The sequence below is a fragment of the Orcinus orca genome, chromosome 16 (genome assembly GCF_937001465.1).
Source record: "Orcinus orca chromosome 16, mOrcOrc1.1, whole genome shotgun sequence".
Classification (NCBI taxonomy): Eukaryota; Metazoa; Chordata; class Mammalia; order Artiodactyla; family Delphinidae; genus Orcinus; species Orcinus orca.
In genome coordinates, this window is record NC_064574.1 from 6,381,466 (window position 1) to 6,400,631 (window position 19,166).

The window sequence follows — 19,166 nt, forward strand, 5'->3', positions numbered from 1 at the left end:
GTTGAGGAAACAGCCCTAATTACCGCGGAGACATTGCGCATGCGTCTCCGACCCACTTCCTGTGTTGTCCGGAAGGCAGGGAAAGGAAGGAAAAGGCTCCTCCTCCCTGAAGGGAATCGCACATGCGCAGAAGCACTATTGACGCCAAGAAGAAGTCCTCGTGCCAGCAGTTTGCGGATTGGTCGAAAGTTGGTGTACCCGACGCAGCTGCGGAGCGACTGCTCTGATAAATCGGCGGCCCCGGCTGGTGAAGGTTAGTTAACAATTTTCTCTTGTGAATGACAAGTCTAGCAAAATTACGATTGCCGCCAGTTCTTAAGGCCATCCTTCGAGAAGCTGATGGGACGCTACCTGGTTTCCTGCCCTGGTCTCCCTATTTGCGACTGGGGTATCTTGAGCCAACTGGTCTCTTTGGACTTCAGTTTCCAGCTGTGAAATGGGGATAATAATGCCTAACTTCCAGGACTATTCTTAATTAGGTTCAAGTAAAAGTAACACATATGAAGGCCTTTTACTAAGTGTAAGGTTCCATAGGAATATTAAGGGGCTGTTATGACGCACACGTGCCAACTCCGAATATTTCAGCTGGTTGCTTTTTCCCCCTTTAAGAATGTCTGAAGGAAAAACAGAGGAAGGGATCTCCTGAGGTTGTGGTACATACACTGACCCTTCTCCTTTACTACTCACCGTGGGCTGCGTACCAAAAGCCTTGACATCTTCAGGGAGGCTGAGGATCCGCGGGACCTTGTTATAAAATGCAGTTTCAGAAGGTCCAGTGTGGGCCTGAGAACCTACATTTCTAGCAAACTCCCTGCTGAGGTTGTCAGGCCACGGACCGCAGTTGAGCACCGAGGATCTAGATGAGGTGTTTAGAATCACGTGGGGAAACTTTAAAAAAAAACTGATGCCTCACCCTCAGAGATTCTGATTTAGTTGTTCTGGGGTGGAACGAGGGAATTAATATTTTTTAAAAGCTCTCCGAGTGATTCTAAAATGCAGGCAAGGTTCAGAACCTCTCGTCTAAATAATGATGATAATAGTAATAGCTCCTTTAAGCACTGGATACTCCATCTCCTGTAATTTCTTTACCAAATGGATCATCTCATAGCATCTCTCAACTCTCAAAGCCCTCTCAAAGCTCTCTCAGTGCTTATCATATTCTGTCTCATAAGATTGTGGGTGTATTTGCCTTGTCTAGCTTCCTAGATTTTAAACTTTGTGTCTTAAGCCCATGTATATAGCACCAAGCACAGTCTTACATATTTTGGTGTTTAATATTTGTCGAATTATATTTTCCATGCCCAAGGAATCTTCCAGAAGCCTCTGTTATGTACAATACTGGTTATTCAGCATGCTTAAAAAAAAATCTTTCTGTTGTTTAGGGGTATGTAATCGCCAAGCTGGTTTTGCATATACCATCAGTGGAACAATGGTAGCAGCATGTGTACCCAAATATAACAGTAACACTCCCTGACTCTTTCTAAAGAGTGTTATTTCAAACCCACACTTGTTCTCACAATGACACTATAGGTTAGGTATTATCACTATTATCCCCATTTTACAGTTGATGAAATGAAGGCCAGGTTGTAACTTCTCCCAGCTACAGAGGCAGTGAGTAGAAGTGCAATTGGGATGCAAGCAGTCTGCCCCTCAAAATGTGACTTTAGAGATGGCAGTCTGTAGCTTCACCTCACTTTTTCCCTCAGAAACAAAAAGGAGGATCAAAACAATCTGTATCCATGGGTATGATTATTAAGCCAAAAGTCTAGGTGAAAATTTTTAAAAATAAAAAGTAAAATTAAATTTTGGTCATGGCTATTATTCACATTAGTATACCCTTCTGCAGTTTTTTACACAAGGGAGTATTTATGAATGACTACACAGTTTATATTCCATTTCTAGGTAAATAGAAACTGAATGTAATTTTAGTATCAGTTCCTTTTCATTTGAAGTGATCTTTAATTCTGTTATTTTAATTAAAAAGTCCTAATATGTTGTCTTAAGGTTTTGTAAATAGCTTGGTTGCAACGAAGCACACATTAAGTGTAGCTTTACAAGGAATTGGGGGCATCCAAAGATGACAATACAAAATGGGCTCCTGTCTACAAGTGTTCAGTCTCACACAGAAATCCTCATGGTTTCCCCAACCTCTTGTTGTGTCCCAGACTCTTCCACCCCATTCCTGAAAACAAGGACTTGAATACATATATTTTAATAGATCTTTATTGGAGTATAATTGCTTCACAATACTGTGTTAGTTTCTGTTGTACAACAAAGTGAATCAGCCATATGCATACATTATCCCCCTATCCCCTCCCTCTTGGGAAGAATATATTTTAAATAAATGTCCATCCAAAACAGTGGAAGGATTTGAGAGAACATAGAGCTTCTGCCAGCAGAGGGAGACCTTGGCTTGTTTTTACAAGATTTTCTTGGGATACATAACCTTTAAATGGTGAACAGAAGTCCAAACAAATGTAATGTTTCTCAGTAGTTCACTACAAAAACATCCTGTTGAAAATACTGTTTAGTATACATGTACTTGTGGCTTAGCTTTGACAGCATCTATTCTTTTCAGCACCACTGAACAGGTATCTACATCAAACAGTTCAACTGAGACATTCATTAAGGGAAGTTATAGATAGAAATCCTGGAGTGTTTTTTGCCTATTTTGTAGAAAGTGCGATATGGGTTTCTTTTTTCATGAAATCATGACTTCTGAAATCAATCAGCATCATCAATGATGACGGTTAAATTTCCCAGAAACCTGGAGATATTACGAGAGCTTTTATTTTACGAGGGTGATTATGAACCCTTAAGGAAAAAACCAAGATTCTCTGAACATCTTTTCGTTGCACCAGTTTTTATTCACTTTAATTATAAACAGACTCCAATCCAAATGTTCTTTCTTGATTAAAATTATGGAAATATTAAAAATAAATACAGATGGTAGAGACTGGAGCCTACCCGGGCTCTTTGGTGGGGCTAATGGCGGACTCTGGGAGGGCTCATGCCGAGGAGTACTTCCCAGAACTTCTGCTGCCAGTGTCTTTGTCCTCACGGTGAGACACAGCCACCCCCCGCCTCTGCAGGAGACCCTCTAACACTAGCAGATGCTAAAGAGATTCAGGGACTTCCCTGGTGGCACAGTGGTTAAGAATCCGCCTGCCAATGCAGGGGACACAGGTTCGAGCCCTGGTCCAGGAAGATCCCACGTGCCACAGAGCAACTAAGCCCGCGAGCCACAACTACTGAGCCCGCGCGCCTAGAGCCCATGCTCCTCAACAAGAGAAGCCACCGCAGTGAGAAGCCCGAGCACCGAAACAAAGAGTAGCCCCCGATTGTTGCAACTAGAGAAAGCCCGCGTGCAGCAATGAAGACCCAACGTAGCTGAAAGAGAGATTCAGAGGAAGGGAGAGATCTATATAGGTTAAAACTCATTATGAGAGACTTCTTAGAAAGCTCCTTCAAGAAATGGCTCAAAATGCGACATAGGGCTTCCCTGGTGGTGCAGTGGTTGAGAGTCCGCCTGCCGATGCAGGGGGCACGGGTTCGTGCCCTGGTCCGGGAGGATCCCACATGCTCCGTGAGCCATGGCCGCTGAGCCTGCGCTTCCTGAGCCTGTGCTCCGCAATGGGAGAGGCCACAGCAGTGAGAGGCCCACGTACCGCCAAAAAAAAAAGTGACATAGCATAGAGCTGCTCCAAGTGTAGCTAATGGAGTCAGTGTAGTCCTCAAATTGTTAGCTGTCCATGATAAATTCAGAAAATAAGATTAAGAATTTAGAAACTTTTATAGTTGACTATTTTATGTGTTGAATCTAATAAGTGAGCTATAAAAAATAAACAAATAATAAATACACATGGTAGAGGGGATGTCTGTTGTCAGTTGCCATTTTAAACAGCTGCCTATTTTACAGTAATACTCTTTAGAAACAAATCTTAAGAATGAGAATTCTAGCTGGGTCCCAAATAGCTACTAACATTAACTTTTCAGCTGCATCTGATAAAGACAGGGAGCAAAGCCAAACTCAGTGCATTTTGCTCTCCTCCCATTTTCATTTCCCAAATAAATGAAAATTATTTTAAGTAAATTTCAAATATAAACTTGAAATGAATTATCCAAACTGAATGTATCTGCAAGCCTTCTTCAAATTTATTTTCAAATTTAATGACTATTATAGATTTTTTTATTCCTTCCCATTTTGACAGTATATCCTAATCCAGACATTTTGTGGCTTAACCATGTATTTCTAAAGTTAGTATTTTTCTCCTTTGCAAAACTTGTCAAAATTCAATGATTATTAGCTGTTAAGGGAGGGAGTATGGCATAAATTCAAAGAAAAACTTGAGATTTATAAAATGTTTTTAGAATTTTCAATAGTCTCGCAAGTCAAATTAACAGTTACCAAAATGTTCTCAGAATGAAATGCCTGGTTTTGATGTGACTAGAGAATATAACATAACAAGCTTGACATCACAGGCTTGATATCAGGGAGCCTTGATTTGACACCTCGCCAACAACAGAAATTGTAGACCCTTCCTGAGTGGTGTGCCTGCCCGGCCAAACGTGAAGCACTTTACATGTACCAGTATCGCGATTACAGCATGAACTCTGGAGTCAGAGTCTCTGGGATTAGGACCCAGCTCCACTGCTTGATAGTTATGTGACCTTGGGAAAGTTACTTAACCTCTCTGCATGTTTGTTTCTTCATCTGTAAAATGGGGATGATAAGAAAGGTACCTAGCTCATAGGGTTTCTGTGAAAATGAAATTAATGTTCATAAAGCACCTAGAAAAATACCTGGCACATAATAAGTGCTATACAAGTATTTTCTTTCATTATTATATTTGACCTTATTTACCTCTTGATCAGGGCTGGCTTCATGGCTGTGCTACCTGTGCAGTCACACTGGGCACCAGACTGAGAAGGGCCCCATGCTCGGTTTAATTCTCAGCTGCTGTCATCTTGAAATTCTTAATAACTCTTGAACAAAGGACCCTACGCTTACCTTTTGCACTGGGCCCCAAATATCCAGCACCTGGCCCTGCTCTTGAGGTAGATAGTGTTACTGTCCCCATTCCCCTACATCTGGCTGTGTGGCTTTGGACAAGCAACATCCTCAGTGTTCTCACCTGTAAACTATAAGTGTAACTACTGACCTGACAAGGCTCTTCTCGGGAGAATTAAATAAGATAACGTGTAAGCAGTGATTGGCATATACAAGTTCTCAGAAATATCTATTATTATTATTAATATTTATCTCAATAAAAAACTAACCCAACATTTCTTTACTTCTCCTATAAATACATAATCTTGCTTACAATTAAAATAAACTTTCCAGTGCAGTTAAAACTTTATTGAAAGTACAGAATAAAATCATAAAACTCATCTCTGGAAAAATTAAGATAAGTTTATGAGAGGAAAAGATCACATCTTTACTGTTATAGAAAGGCCTTATTAAAACTTGAGGTTTCTGTTAATCTTAAAACAAGTTCTTTGTTCTCTAAACCTAGACTAGAGAAGAATTCAGGTGACTTGAATTTGGGTGAGAACTGATACAACCCTGGGGAAATTTTTCAAATAAGTATATTATTAAAAAAAAAGTATGCTCAAAATCAAAACAAAGCACTGAAGACTACATCAATCCAAATATTTATTCATAATAAACATTACTAATTTCACAGTAAATGAATGAGGAATGACCCTTATACTATGAAGACAAAGGAAAATATAACTAAGAAGAAACTGCTGGACACTATCATTCATTTGCAACCTCTCAAAGTTAGGTTATTATTATTTTTGTTACTAATAAGATACTCCATGCCTTAACATTACTTGTATTGTAGGAAGTAAATAGAATATTTCTGCAGACTTTGATGACATGTGTAAACATTTTTTTCAAACAAAATTTAAAAGTCAAAATAACACACATTCTTTTATGATTTACTTTAGAACATAGGATAGAAATTAGTCTCTACAGAGAAGGATAAAATAAAGCCTTCTGAAGAAAATTAGAGTGCAGCATTTTTTTGACAAAAAATACAATTGACGGAAATTATTTTATTAAGACCATATGTTCTTTCCACAACAGCATCCACTGCTGAAAACAAAACTAATGAAAAGCCTCTTGCAATCACAAGATATATTCTGATATATTTTTATATCCATCCTCCAAATTTTAATTTGTTGGGTAAGTACACTCTGGAAAGATAATCGGATGATAGGAAGGTCAAAGCTTGAATTTCTGCCTTCATTTTAGAGTCTGCCATTATTTCCATCTGTCAATAAAAGTAAAATATAATCATACCAGAGTCCTTTGCTACAGTTCTGTCAACTCAAACTGGTAAATCTAGATTTGTTTTATCCTCCAAAGCCATAGGCAATAACCTTTAGGTCAGCCGGAATATTCTGGAGCTGCTACAGCTAAAAATATTAGTATGGATTCCTTCAATAATTAGGAATGGTCTGGGATCTTTATAATTTCCTTCTCTCCTTTTTTCCCCCATGAATTATGATACAGCCATAGACAATGGGTATATAACTATGATGAGGATAAACTAGATCAGCTCCACCCAGCTGATCTTATCTATTAGCATTCACAATTCAATGTTTCTACAACCATTTACTGCTGAACAACACACACGTTAGTTGTTGGTTACATAAAAATTCAAGAAGGGGCTTCCCTGGTGGCGCAGTGGTTGGGAGTCCACCTGCCGATGCAGGGGACACGGGTTCGCGCCCCGGTCCGGGAGGATCCCACATGCCGCGGAGCCGCTGGGCCCGTGAGCCATGGCCGCTGGGCCTGCGCGTCCAGAGCATGTGCTCCGCAGCGGGAGAGGCCATGGCAGTGAGAGGCCCACTTACCGCAAAAAAAAAATATTCAAGGATAGTTCCAAAATATTATGTAAATAGCCACTGCTAAAGTAAAAGGCAATAAAACATACATTTGAATTTTAGAAAGAAACATACTTCTTTTCTCCAAAATGGTTGGCAAGTAATATAAGGTCTCTTCAGGACACTGTCAAGTTTCATTTGGTCCTGTTTAGTCAGTGGAATTAAAGTACCTTTAGGTATATTTAATCTGGAAAAAAATAGATGAAAGAAATCAGTAAAAACAAAGTGCTCCTGTAACTTTAAGGTCACATATATTTCATTTTTATTTATCATACTATTTCAAGAGACTCAGAAATAACAGATGTGAAAATTAGTACAGATCCACTTTTAAATACAGAATTTGGGGGATCTGGCATGTCTTAGACCAGCAAATGTTCAAGATCATAGCAGAAGTCTGTTATAAGTTGTTGTTTTCTTTCATGCCACACTCACAGGACGATGACAGGAAGACAGACATTGGTTATAAAACAAATGCCGAGAACACTAACATCATGTGTATCAACACCAAGGCAGCCCCCAGAGCACCACAGTTTTGAAGCAGTGAGCGCCAGTATGTGTGGCCAGCAGCAAGATCCACTGTGGGATTTTAGGTTCCACTGAATACTTAATTCTCTGTAATTCATTGAGAATTTTCTGGGCCGAAGAAGTTAGTCTATCAATTTTCACTTATGCATTCATGCATGCACACAGACATACACACATCTATTTAGTTTAACACTTTTAAAAAGTAGATTGTAATTTTATCTTGGTATGTGTTTTAAAAATAGAACATGAGAGGTCCAGGATTTATGTTGTGAACTGCTTTTTGAAGTCACAAATCCTGGATTTCTCAGGAGAGCTCCAGTTTCAAACAGTCTTCTTCAATGTCCCCATAATTATGACCATTTGCCAGCGGCAGCTCCTGAATAGGATGACAATCTGATTGAAAGGGAGGCCGCGAGGGTTTCCCTTGAAGCCATGTCTGTGTTGCTATCAGACTTTTTTCTTTGATTGTACATTTATTTAGAGTGGCTTTTGAGGGCACTGCTGGAATTTATGAGATGCAGCTAGAGTTTCTTCAAGTTTTCCACCTCAGTAATCAGATCCTCTGTCCTAAGGTTGTGTTAGAAATGATATTCCTACGAACAGACGACCCCCAAGGGATTCTGACCATGACATGCACACTAAATTGACAAAACTTTGATTCACTAGAGCGAAAACATTCAAAAATCGAAAACGGAATGTTTTCTCTGGTGCCCTCATTTTGTTAGAAGCAGTGATTACCCAAAACCTGTTCCTATTCCATATTTATAAAATAAGCACCTGTTACCACGGTTTGCTCACTGCTTAAAGAAATCCAATAAATGTTTAATTTCATTCTCACTGGCTAATTAAAACGATAAAATATTTTAAAATATCACAATAGCAGAGATGAATAAAGTGATAACGTCTCATGCTGAAGGACAGATGGGCTCTTACTCTCCAGGGAAAACAAAATAATTAACCTATCCGGAGGGCAGTCAAAGCCTTAAAAATGTGCATACCCTTTGACCCAGCAATTCTGGGAATTCGGCCTATGGGACTAATTAAGGATACCGGGCAAAGATTTAGTTACAAGATGGTCCATCAAAGCACTATCCACTGGAACAGAGACGTGGAAACCACCCAAACTTTCAGCTGGAAGGGGCTGACTGAATAAACACACTCAGAGCTGGAACTCAGCAGAAGACATTCAAATGAGGTCTTAGGAATGTATTTATTGATAAGGAAAAGCGATCACATTGTGTTATGTGAGAAAAGCAGACTACAAAATAGAGTATGACTCCATTCTTTTGGAAGAAGTTATGGCAAGGCACAGCAAATAATCAACAGGGGTAAAGCTGTTCATCTGTAGGTGACTTTTATCTTGTTACTTAATGATATTTTTTCTATAATGAACATATAGATAATAAAAATGACAAAATTTAGAGTTCCCAACTTTAATCTTAAAATGAGATATTTAAATGAAGTTAAAATTTTAAATCTATGATAAAGTTAATTCATACGGCAAATGGTGTTGTCAATGATTACCATTTAACTAGATTCAATGTCTTCATACTGTCTAAGTATAAACAAAATTACTAAACACTTTAACCATAAAGGTAAAACAAAAAATGTCTTCTAGCTAGCTAAAGGTTCAATTAACCAAATATATTTAAGTATTTTAGCAGCTGAAACAGAAACATGGATAAATGTAATTCATAATTATATAATCCCGAGTCATTGGGAACACGGTAAGTAAAAACCGTTAAGTGCTTTCCCTGGTAGTGACTTTTTAGGCTGAGTGTTACATATTACAATGAATCATCATTTAAAATATCCTACTTCTGCTAACCGCCTAACCTTTTGATATCAGAAGGGAGGAGACCAAGCCATCTAATAGCTGGAACTGTGAGATTATGGGCTTCAAAAGACATAGCCTAAAATAGAGAGCAGAAGTGTATTAGCTAAGGTATGCAGAGAACTAGCATATGTGTTTTTGCAGCCAATTTTTTAACTTATTAGGAAGGACCAGTACTGAAGACTTCACACCCCCAGAGGCCACAGAAGTTAAGAAAATCACCAGGGGCTTAGCTAAACTTGACTTTCAGTGGAGGTTTTAAAACTGCTCTGTAGTATTTCTGTATTGGTTTTCTATAAAGTAAAACTACAGATGACCCCTCTGAGCTGCATTTACTGTGGATCGTTGATTCCATACCTTAACACCTTGCTCCACCATCCTTTTCATCTGCTATAAACATATACATCAGGACACTCAAGGTGTACACCAATGGTTCCCAAACTTCACCATGTGTCAGAATCACTTGGAGTGCCCACCCTTGGAAATCCAGACTCAGGAGGTCTGGATGGGGATTGAGATTTGCATTTCTAACAAGTTCCCAGGTGATGCTGATGTCCAGGACCACATTTTTGACAACCATTGATGTGTGGTAGTTGCAGTCTCCAGTGGTGAAGTTTGGTGATCTTCTCATTTCTCCTTATGGTTGGAATTGGAAAAGTCAGAATTCAAGGCTCTATATTTTCAGGGTATAACTGGTGATCAGTGTTGCTATGCTGAGGGCCCACAGTTACTTCAGCAGGCCAAGAAAGTGGAGGATAATTAATGCCTCTTGCCCACAGGTAATCCCACTCTGTCATCTGCAGTCACACTGGTCATGTTGGAAGCTGGAATCACAGGTCTGAAATAGACTGGCCCTAGACTTAGGACAGTAGCTTCCCTGGTACATTTTGGGGGCCCTTAGCTTACTAGGGGTTGATAAGTAAATGCAGAAATCACTTCAGTGAATATAAAATATCTCAATAGTGAAAAAGGAAAAATATTTTTCTATACTTACCATAGATCCATACTTATAGATACACATTATTTCTATGCCTGTTAAAAGAAAGTTAACTTTAAAATTAGTCTTCTTGCATACTATAGGCTAGATAATTATACCTAACATCTGCAATTTTTATTTTTGTGGACATTACCAATGGAAAATTTATGGTTCAGTTTAATACAGTAAAAACAGCGATAAGTTGCCCCAAATGATTAGTCATTCATTTTAATCTAATAATCATATTCTTTTAATTTTTTTTTTTCAGCCACGCTGCACGGCATGTGGGATCTTAGCTCCCCAATCAGGGATTGAACCTGTGCCCACTGAAGTGCAAGTGCAGAGCCTTAACCACTGGATGGTCAGGGAAGTCCCAGAATATTTTATGAAAGTGTTCTATGAGCAGAAAAAGACAACTACAGACATGATTTATCATGACTATTGTTTCAAATAGTCCAACAATCAATTACCATGTGGATCAGCATCTACAAGAGTGAAAATAGGAATGTGAAATGTATCCCACAGCTTCTTGACTAAAAGTCTTGTGTTCAGATCAGGTACTCCCTTTCCCTAAAAGCAAGTATTGAAATCATTTAGTAGAATGGAACTGATAAAACTATATTCCTATTTTGTTAATAACTTAAAAGTTAGATCCCCTCACCTTAAATTTCAGGTGATGGAAGACTGGTTTTGACTGTGAAAAAATGTACACTATATACAACAGGGTGAAAAAGCCCACATAACTTCATACCTTTGACAATTATCCCAGTCCTAGAAAATAATCCTAAGGAAATATTTCAGCAGAAACAGAGATAAGAAAAATCTGACATACATAAAGATGTCCACTGCAGGGTTATTTAACAGGACAGAAACTATGATAAATAGCCAAACTATCTCACAACAGGGACATGGAGAGGCAGCAGAGCACGGTGGTGATATGCACCAGCTTTGGGGCCAGACAGCCTGGGCTGGCATCTGGCTCTGCCACTTCTCAGCAGCATGAACCTGAAAGAGTCATGAAGACTCTCTGAAGTTGGGGCTTCTTAACACCTTATAAAATTACTCTAGGAATTCAATTATTTAACAATTATAAAGCATTTAAAAGAGTACCTGGCTTACATTCAGAATTTAATAAACCTAAGCAGTGGAAGAGTATTAAGAAGTCATTAAAACAATAATTATGTGGAGAAGTAATTGAAAGAGCTTTACAACAGTGTTAGGAGAAGAAAGCAGAAAACCAAATGAAACATGGAGCAGAGAAGGAAGCAGGCAGAGAGAAGAATGGGCTTTCCACGCGAGCGCTCTGAGTTTGAACTCCCTCTCCGCCAATCATTAGCGGGTAAAGTTGGGTTGGTTTCTTGGTGTCTTTAGGCCGTGGTTTTATTTATAAAATTGGGATAAATATGCCTGCCACACAGTTATGGGACTAGAGTGATGTGGAGCTGAACTGCCTAAAACCCAGTCCTAGTTTTGACCAGCCTTAAGATTGTGGTAAAATACCTTCCTGGGTCCCATTGTCCTATTGTTAAAATGGGGATGATAATAATACCTACCTCACAAGGTTGGAGAGACTTTACACGTTGATATGTGAAAAACAGCACTAAAATGGGAACCCTTATTGTATCCAGTGCCCGGCAGAGCTCCTGGCACACCATGAGCACTTAGTGAATGCTAGTATATTTTAATTTTTTCCTTTGGGAACGACTACACATGTATGTGGTAGAGGAGACCACAGAGGAGTACCAAAGGCTCCTTCCTAGCCTGGCCCTCGGTTCTCAGCTCCCCTCTCTAGAGACAGCTACTACAGGTCAGCTGCTTGTGGGTGTTTCACCATAGCAATGACAGCAATTATCAGTGGACACCATGATAGCACCAACGCGTAGGTAGGCAAGGACTAGGAGGCAGCCTACAAGAGGAAAGACAAGGTAGAAAAAGAAATGTGACAGAGAGCCGAGCTTTACTTGCGTCTCCGATGTGCCAGTACCAGCCGTGATTCAAACGCCAACAGCTGAACAGAGGCCGGGGCCCGGGCAGCTTTCTCTGTCGGTAGTGGCTTGGCTTCCTATCAGCCCAGCAAGCATGCACTCTCAGCAGGGAGGTGTGAAAGCGGAGGAGGACTGGACCAAAGCGTGAGCCACAGGACACCCCCGCTGAGAGATCACTTCAGGGGTTCAGGTAGCGCCTTTATTACTTATGAGCTCTCAGCCTGCATTTTCCATCTCAACCGTTCTCCCCTCACTTCAAACTGGGCAGAGGCCACTAGGATTTCCTGCTATCATCTCAAATTCATATTTCTAAAACTACATGCAACATCTTTCTGCCGCGAAGAGCTGAGCCTTCCCGCCAGTTGTCCTGTAGTATCGACGGTGACATCATGGTGAAGTTCCACACACCAGAGTCATTTTGACTCCTTCCCCTCATCCCGTGGTCACCACGTCCTTTTGGATTTGCCTTGGAAATGCCCTTTGCTTAAGCCCTTTCTCCTTAATCATTCCCCTGGCATCCTTCCACCCAGGCAACCACCTGAGAGCCTCTGGACAGGCTCCCCAAATCCAGTTATGATGTTCTTCGTCTAACTGATGACGCTGCCGCACTAATCCCCGTCATTTCCTTTCTCACCAATCCACTTTTGTAAGCACGTGATATTTACACTATATCAGGATGCCTCCTGGGGGGTGTTATTTGATTTCAGTCAGATTTGAGGATGGTTAAATAAACACCTTGGAAATTCTTGTTCTATAATCCCAAAGGATGCATCATATTGATAACAGAATGCTGTCCAAGCTTATGGATGATGTTATAAACCCCTCTTACCAATCACCAATGTAGTGTGTTAGTTTTGGAATTGTGGTAAAGGTAGATAATATACCGTAACCATGATGCACGGAGACATTTTGGTGCAAAAACTGTCATCTAGGAGCCGCTGAAATGTCGCATCTTTTTCTACAATTAATAGAAATTTTGCATCTGTAATTAAATCTGTGAAGTTAAGGCTGATAAATTTAAGGCATGCGTATTTCAATTTAACCACTAACTAAATAACGGTTATATTTGAAGGTAAACAGATATCTATTCACACACAGTATTTAGATATCTGTCTCTCCTACTAGATGGTGAGCTCCTAAAAGGATCTTTAAAAAGGGACCATGGTGTGCTCACCTTGATCACTACAGGGTTTGGCTTGTTGGTTACACATTATGAAGGCTTGATTTGTCAAAGTCGTGGATGAATGAACATTCTAGACGTTTAAATAGTTTTCCCAAAGGATACTCTGAATTCCTTGAATATTAGATGGCACAGCAACAGCCTAAGTTAACAAAACAAGACAGTTTTTATTTTAAATAAATAGCAAGTTTAACGACATTTAAAAATTTATCACAAAAATCCTATATTTTCATTAAAAAAATACACCTGTTATCAGAGGTCTATGCCTCAGTAAAAAAATAGTAGGACACAGATTTACTTTTCAGTAAGAAAACTGACATATGACCTAAACTACTTCCCAGAAGGTGAGAATTTCTTGGAAATTTTATAGATATGTGGCTTAAAAAGCAGAAACAGATGAAGGGAAGACTTCCTTATGCAGGATCTCATAGGTGTCATTCTCCTCTTTCCAAAATGGTGAGCTGGCCCTTTCCAAACTTCTGTGCTAGTTCAGTACTGGGGGCTTTCTACGTACCAAGCCTAACAAATAGTTTAGTAACACACATTAATTTCAGAACCAGAGAATTTCATGAAGATTACATAAATAACCATGCTAAAATGGTCAGGTCATACTCTACCTGAAAACAACAGTGCGTTTTAAAAAGGAATGTGTATGTTTGTTTCTTTCAATATGACATTTGGCAAGTGGCATGTTTTGAAACTATGTAATGTACAACCCAGTACAGCATATACATATTCATCGATTTTATTCTAAAATCTTAAGCTCCAAACTACGTAACAAGGCAGTAAATAAAATGCATTTCAAAAACAAACGATCTGAAATGGAGTTAAAACACGTGAAAACATTAATGATGCTTACTGTTGCACATGCACAATTCACCTTCGTGCCGTCTTCCTCGATATACCTTAAATCGCCAGCAATTAAACCTTTTGATGTAGATAACTGAAAAAATAATAGACATATCTGAAACCTCTCTCTTGAGTTTACTTTATGCCTCTAAGTCTCTTCTCATGTTCACCTCTTAATTATATGTATTTTGGCCCAGACTGGAATTTAAGAAATAAAGGCGAAAATGTGTAAGAGCATTTAGAAATGAAAAATATTTGATAATTCATCTGTCTTGGTTCATTTATCCAAGGGAATACAATGAGAATAGATTATTTAAATTCATAGTGAGAAAAACGTAGTATCAAAAATATGGAAAGAAGGCACAGATTACATTTATTCTTCTATTACAACTTTTGTATGTTTTGTCTTAAAATGTTTTGTATTAAATGCTACTTACTATATGCAGACTTCTCCTCGGCACTTTTAACATACAGGAAATATCATTGATAATATTGTCCACAACAGTCTGGTTACCAAAGAGTTGGCTGTCGGTGTAATATATGTCTCTATGAAAATTTTAAAAATATATATTTTAATTAACCATATTCTCTTTGAATATAAGTATTGGAGTATTAATTGAAGAAAGCTTTAACTGGATGAAGGCAACATATTAGCAAAGTAGTTTACGACCCATAGCCTAGTTTTATGTAACTTTTCAAAACATATAATGAAAGTTAATGCCACTAAATCTCACACTGCATTTTAAAGAGTAATTTATTAGCACAATGTACTTACCGTTTGGTTGCATAAGTGTTGCTCTGTACTAATTTATAAATCATGGACAATATTTTAAGAATTAGCGCTGGAAAATAAGATGCAATAAACAAGTTACTCACCATTTTTCTTACAAATTCAAAACATACTGCTATCAAGGATTTTAACTGTCCTCAGTTACTTTCCACAATATTACAAAATTTATCTTCCCAAAATAGAAGTGTTAAGTACAGAATAATAATTGCCTGACGAATCAGATAAAATTAATTGCTCTATGTACAGCAAAATTGAGAGACTACTTTTCCACTGAATCATGCATCTTGAAAATTTCTTTTGAAATACTACTTCCATGGTTATTAACAATGCAAAATTCTATAAATTTATTTCAAGTACAGGGTGGCCTATTAAAGAACAAGTAAAATTATTTAGCTAGGAAAAACTATAACCCAGAAGGTAACCAAAATTATTTATTTTACTACAGAAAGCTAAGAAAGATTAATTTACCAAAAGTTTTAACTGATTTTGGTGAATCACTTTTGATTTTTCTTGTGGTACAATGAGGTACCATGTGAAGACCCACAGCATCTTCAAACCTGTCATTTTGTTTAAAGCAAGGGAATAGAATAAAAAAGAATTAACTTTTGAACACCAAACAATATACACTCAATGTCCTCTTCCGAACATCATTTAAATCCCCATTTCTTCTCAATGTAAGCACTGATATATTATATTATGATAATCTCGTTTATAAGCTTAGATAATTCCAGGTGGTAATTAGGTAATTAGCTTTGCAACATACAGAGGCACTAAAAGCAAGTGTGTAAAATACATGAATTAAATACCTTTAATTATGATGTGTGTGTGTGTGTGTATGTATTTCTTTCCCAGGAAGATATTTAGGGTATGTGAACTATTACCAAATATTTCACAATTTTATTAGCATTTTTCTCATTTTCTTGATTGGTTTATTTAATAATTTTACTCAATTTAATAATAAGTTTTGAAATGTTTTGTTTAATTTACCCCCAAAGTTACAGTAAATGAAATAACAATTTATACTAGGCTGTTAAATTGAACTGCCAAGCCTGTCCTAAAGGTGGCAGAAGGCACCAGGCAAATAGGCCAGGTGACAGTTGCTTCAAGATCCAGCTTGCAAAATATGATTCAAAACTTTACAGTTACATTAATTACATTGATCATAAAAGAATACTTAGTGCCTAAAGAGCCTTAAAATTACTTTAATTCTGTTTCTGTAACTCTTATTGAAGACTATTCTTGTAGTGTTTTTCATTATTACGTGGTAAGTGTCTACAGGTTGACGATCTGAAAGCAACAAACTATGTGACTAGGTTCCAGGACTTTGATAAAGCTGTTTGCTGATCTCACCCTCTTGGACACAGGACTTAGCAGGGGGAGCTGTGCTAGGGGAAAGAGCCATCAAGATATGCTCTGTGTTCAGGATACGTTTATTTTGGTCTCAGTATCAGGACTGGTTGTAGCCCCCCTGAGCAAGTGGTTGGCTTTTGCAGTATAGATGAGAATTCCACTGGTGTTATTTCCCCCTTTTGAGTGCTAGAAAGCTTAGATCCAAGTCTGGAGCCTATTTTTAGCAGGACTGTGAGACTTTATCATATGCATTTTGAATTCTAACCCCTTTCGGTGCTCCACTTTTTGTTCCTAGCATTGTTTTCCCTTTGCCTTATCTTTCACACCTACTTCTACTTTATAAAACCTGCCTGTATGGTATGTATTTTGTAAACTTCCTTAGATCTTTTTGGCAAGGTAAAGGCAATAAAAAGAATTAAATCCAACTAGAACTCGAACTCAAATAATGACATAGATACTGCATTTAAAAGTAAAAAATGCAAAATGCCCACTTTATATTTTCCCAGCTTGATCTGTTGTCTATTGTGAATGCAGGTGCTTCATTTCTTGCCAAGCTTGTGATTATGTCTTGGATAACATTTTCTATAGCTGCAAGAACCTCAGAACTGAAACAATAAATACACCATGATTCAGTCTTAATTCTAAATTAGACCTTTACAGTATGTAACATTTCCCCAGGTCAATATTAATTTTTAGTTTCATTGGTTGTTTTTTAAGACTAGGTGATACATGTCAATAATATTCTCTCCCACTAAATTTTTATAACAGTAATGCATTAAAACAACAACTGTATTTATAGTGGCGAATTACAGAGAAATTTCATTTGCTTGTAATTTTACTTCTCAATTACCAATTGAAGTAATATCTCCCTTTTAAATTAATGACTAGGCAATTTATAAATATATTTTTATCTACTCTTCGTATCAACCTACTTTAAATACAAAATCATTGACTTGAAATACTACTGATAAATCTTTTAATTAAAATTGATGTAATACTTGCTTTAATTTCCCCAAAATGCAAAGCGAAAATATTTCAAAAGAAAAACTTCGTGCTGTAGCACGTTACCTTAATTGATCTCATGCCATAAATCAGCCCTTTTGAATTTTAGTGACACAAAAAGAAAAAAGTTTAATCACTACCATAAAGGGACTTGGCAACTACTACACCACAGAAAATTATTAAGACTTAGCCCAGTTTTCTGTCAGCTGACTTTTAATTTCACAAGCCATCAGCTTCAAAAAATGTTATTCTGTTATAAACACCGTAAGAATATTGCCTAGGAAGGGAACTCATATTAAATCTAGAAAATGCACAAAATGTAGTGTTCTAATTTCCACAGAAACATCAGCGTTTTCATGGAAAATGCATGTATCAGAAAATAAATTTTAAAACATTCCATATTTTCTAATAACAGGATGCAAAACCTGATTCAAATATCTCATTTTTCCAGCCTGGAAAAAAAAAGTTACGATAACATTATGACCAACTTTAAAACAACCAGATTTACATCTGAAATGTAAAAAGGGACTTCCATCCCTTTCTTTCCTTTACTCTCAATTCTCCCTTAAACTAAATCCTATTGTAAAAAAATTTTTGTGGGTTTTTCCGGCTTTTTGGTTTTTTGGTAGTTGGTTTGGGCTTAAAAGTAAAAGGCAGTAATTTGTTTAAGTGAAAAAGTTTGCTGATAAATGGGAAAAGCAGATCAAGGAAGCAGAACAACAGAGCATTTCAAGTAAAAGTGGTGAATAATGTAAACATAATTTCGTAGTTAACTCTAAGCTGGGCAGCTGGAGATCCCGTAACTGATGTTATCAGCACCGCACTCTGAGCTAACCTCTAACTGCCCTAATCGATTTAAAGAAGTGTACATTCTCTTCACTTCGAAGTCAAAAACCCCATTGTCTCACTAGAAACCATTTAAAATGTGTCGACTTCCTTGTTCATTTTGATAAAACACACTTATTGAGAACTCACAACACTGATTTTCCTCTCTTCCAAAAAACAAAAAAAGCCTGAAAACTTCTAAAGTTAAATTTTTACACTTTTTTTTTTTTAAACAAACACAAGGCCAAACTGTGCCCTAAACTCCCCCAAACTGTTAGGATTTCAAGAAACTCGTGAACCCAGCTGTGGAGATGCTCCTGGACCATTCTAGAGGGGGAACATTCTAGAAGACATGGGGGGAGGGGGGTCTGTCACCAGGCTTTCTGAGTTCAAAATAAGTTAACAGCAGAGAAAGGGGGTCGCTAAACAAGGGCCTTTCTCGGGGTTCAGGGTTGGCGGGCCCAACAGGCTTCACCCTGTGGCCGCCACAGTGGGAGACGGGAAGGGGGCCCAGCATTTCCCCACAGAACACCTCAAGCCCGGCTGCGCCGAGGAAGCTTTTCGCCAAGTCCCGGTGTCTGCGCCCCAGAAGGCGCCCTCATACCTAGTGGCCAGGCGCGTCCCCCCGCCAGCGGGCTCCCCGCCGCCTTTCCTCAGGGCGGCCAGCAGGGAAGCCCTGTGCTGGTCCAAAACCTGGAAGAACGAGGCCTCAGGACCTCTGGGTGCAAAGGCCATGAGGACCGCCCGGCAGTGAAAGAGTCCAAAAGCAGGAACTTGACTTGGCCGGATAGCGCCCTTCCCCGCACCCACAGAGCACGTCCAGGAAAAGACGGAGCTCCTTTCCCGCGCTTTCCGGAGAGGGCTGACTGCGCATGTGCACTCCTCACCCCAGGCGGAGCTGGGCCAACGCATGCGCATAGCACCTCCATTGAGTGAGGCATGCGTGCTCGGGG

At 38.6% G+C, this 19,166-nt stretch overlaps 1 protein-coding gene across 2 annotated transcripts; it reads right to left on the bottom strand.

Annotated features, from left to right (window-relative positions):
- Nucleotides 1–5,639: 5,639 nt before the first annotated feature.
- Nucleotides 5,640–18,962, bottom strand: SPO11 (SPO11 initiator of meiotic double stranded breaks). Of its 2 annotated transcripts, XM_004282302.3 has the most exons (13): nt 18,818–18,962; nt 16,878–16,991; nt 15,505–15,593; nt 15,022–15,088; nt 14,684–14,792; nt 14,257–14,340; nt 13,503–13,539; nt 13,102–13,211; nt 10,703–10,802; nt 10,251–10,288; nt 9,259–9,335; nt 6,973–7,084; nt 5,640–6,281 (listed from the first exon to the last, which is right to left on the bottom strand). In XM_004282302.3, the coding sequence occupies exons 1-13, from the start codon at nt 18,946–18,948 to the stop codon at nt 6,162–6,164; spliced, it is 1,188 nt and encodes a 395-aa protein (XP_004282350.1). In that variant the 5' UTR covers nt 18,949–18,962; the 3' UTR covers nt 5,640–6,161. The 2 variants fall into 2 exon arrangements, with proteins under 2 accessions (XP_004282350.1, XP_004282351.1); XM_004282303.2 differs by lacking the exon at nt 16,878–16,991.
- Nucleotides 18,963–19,166: the final 204 nt, after the last annotated feature.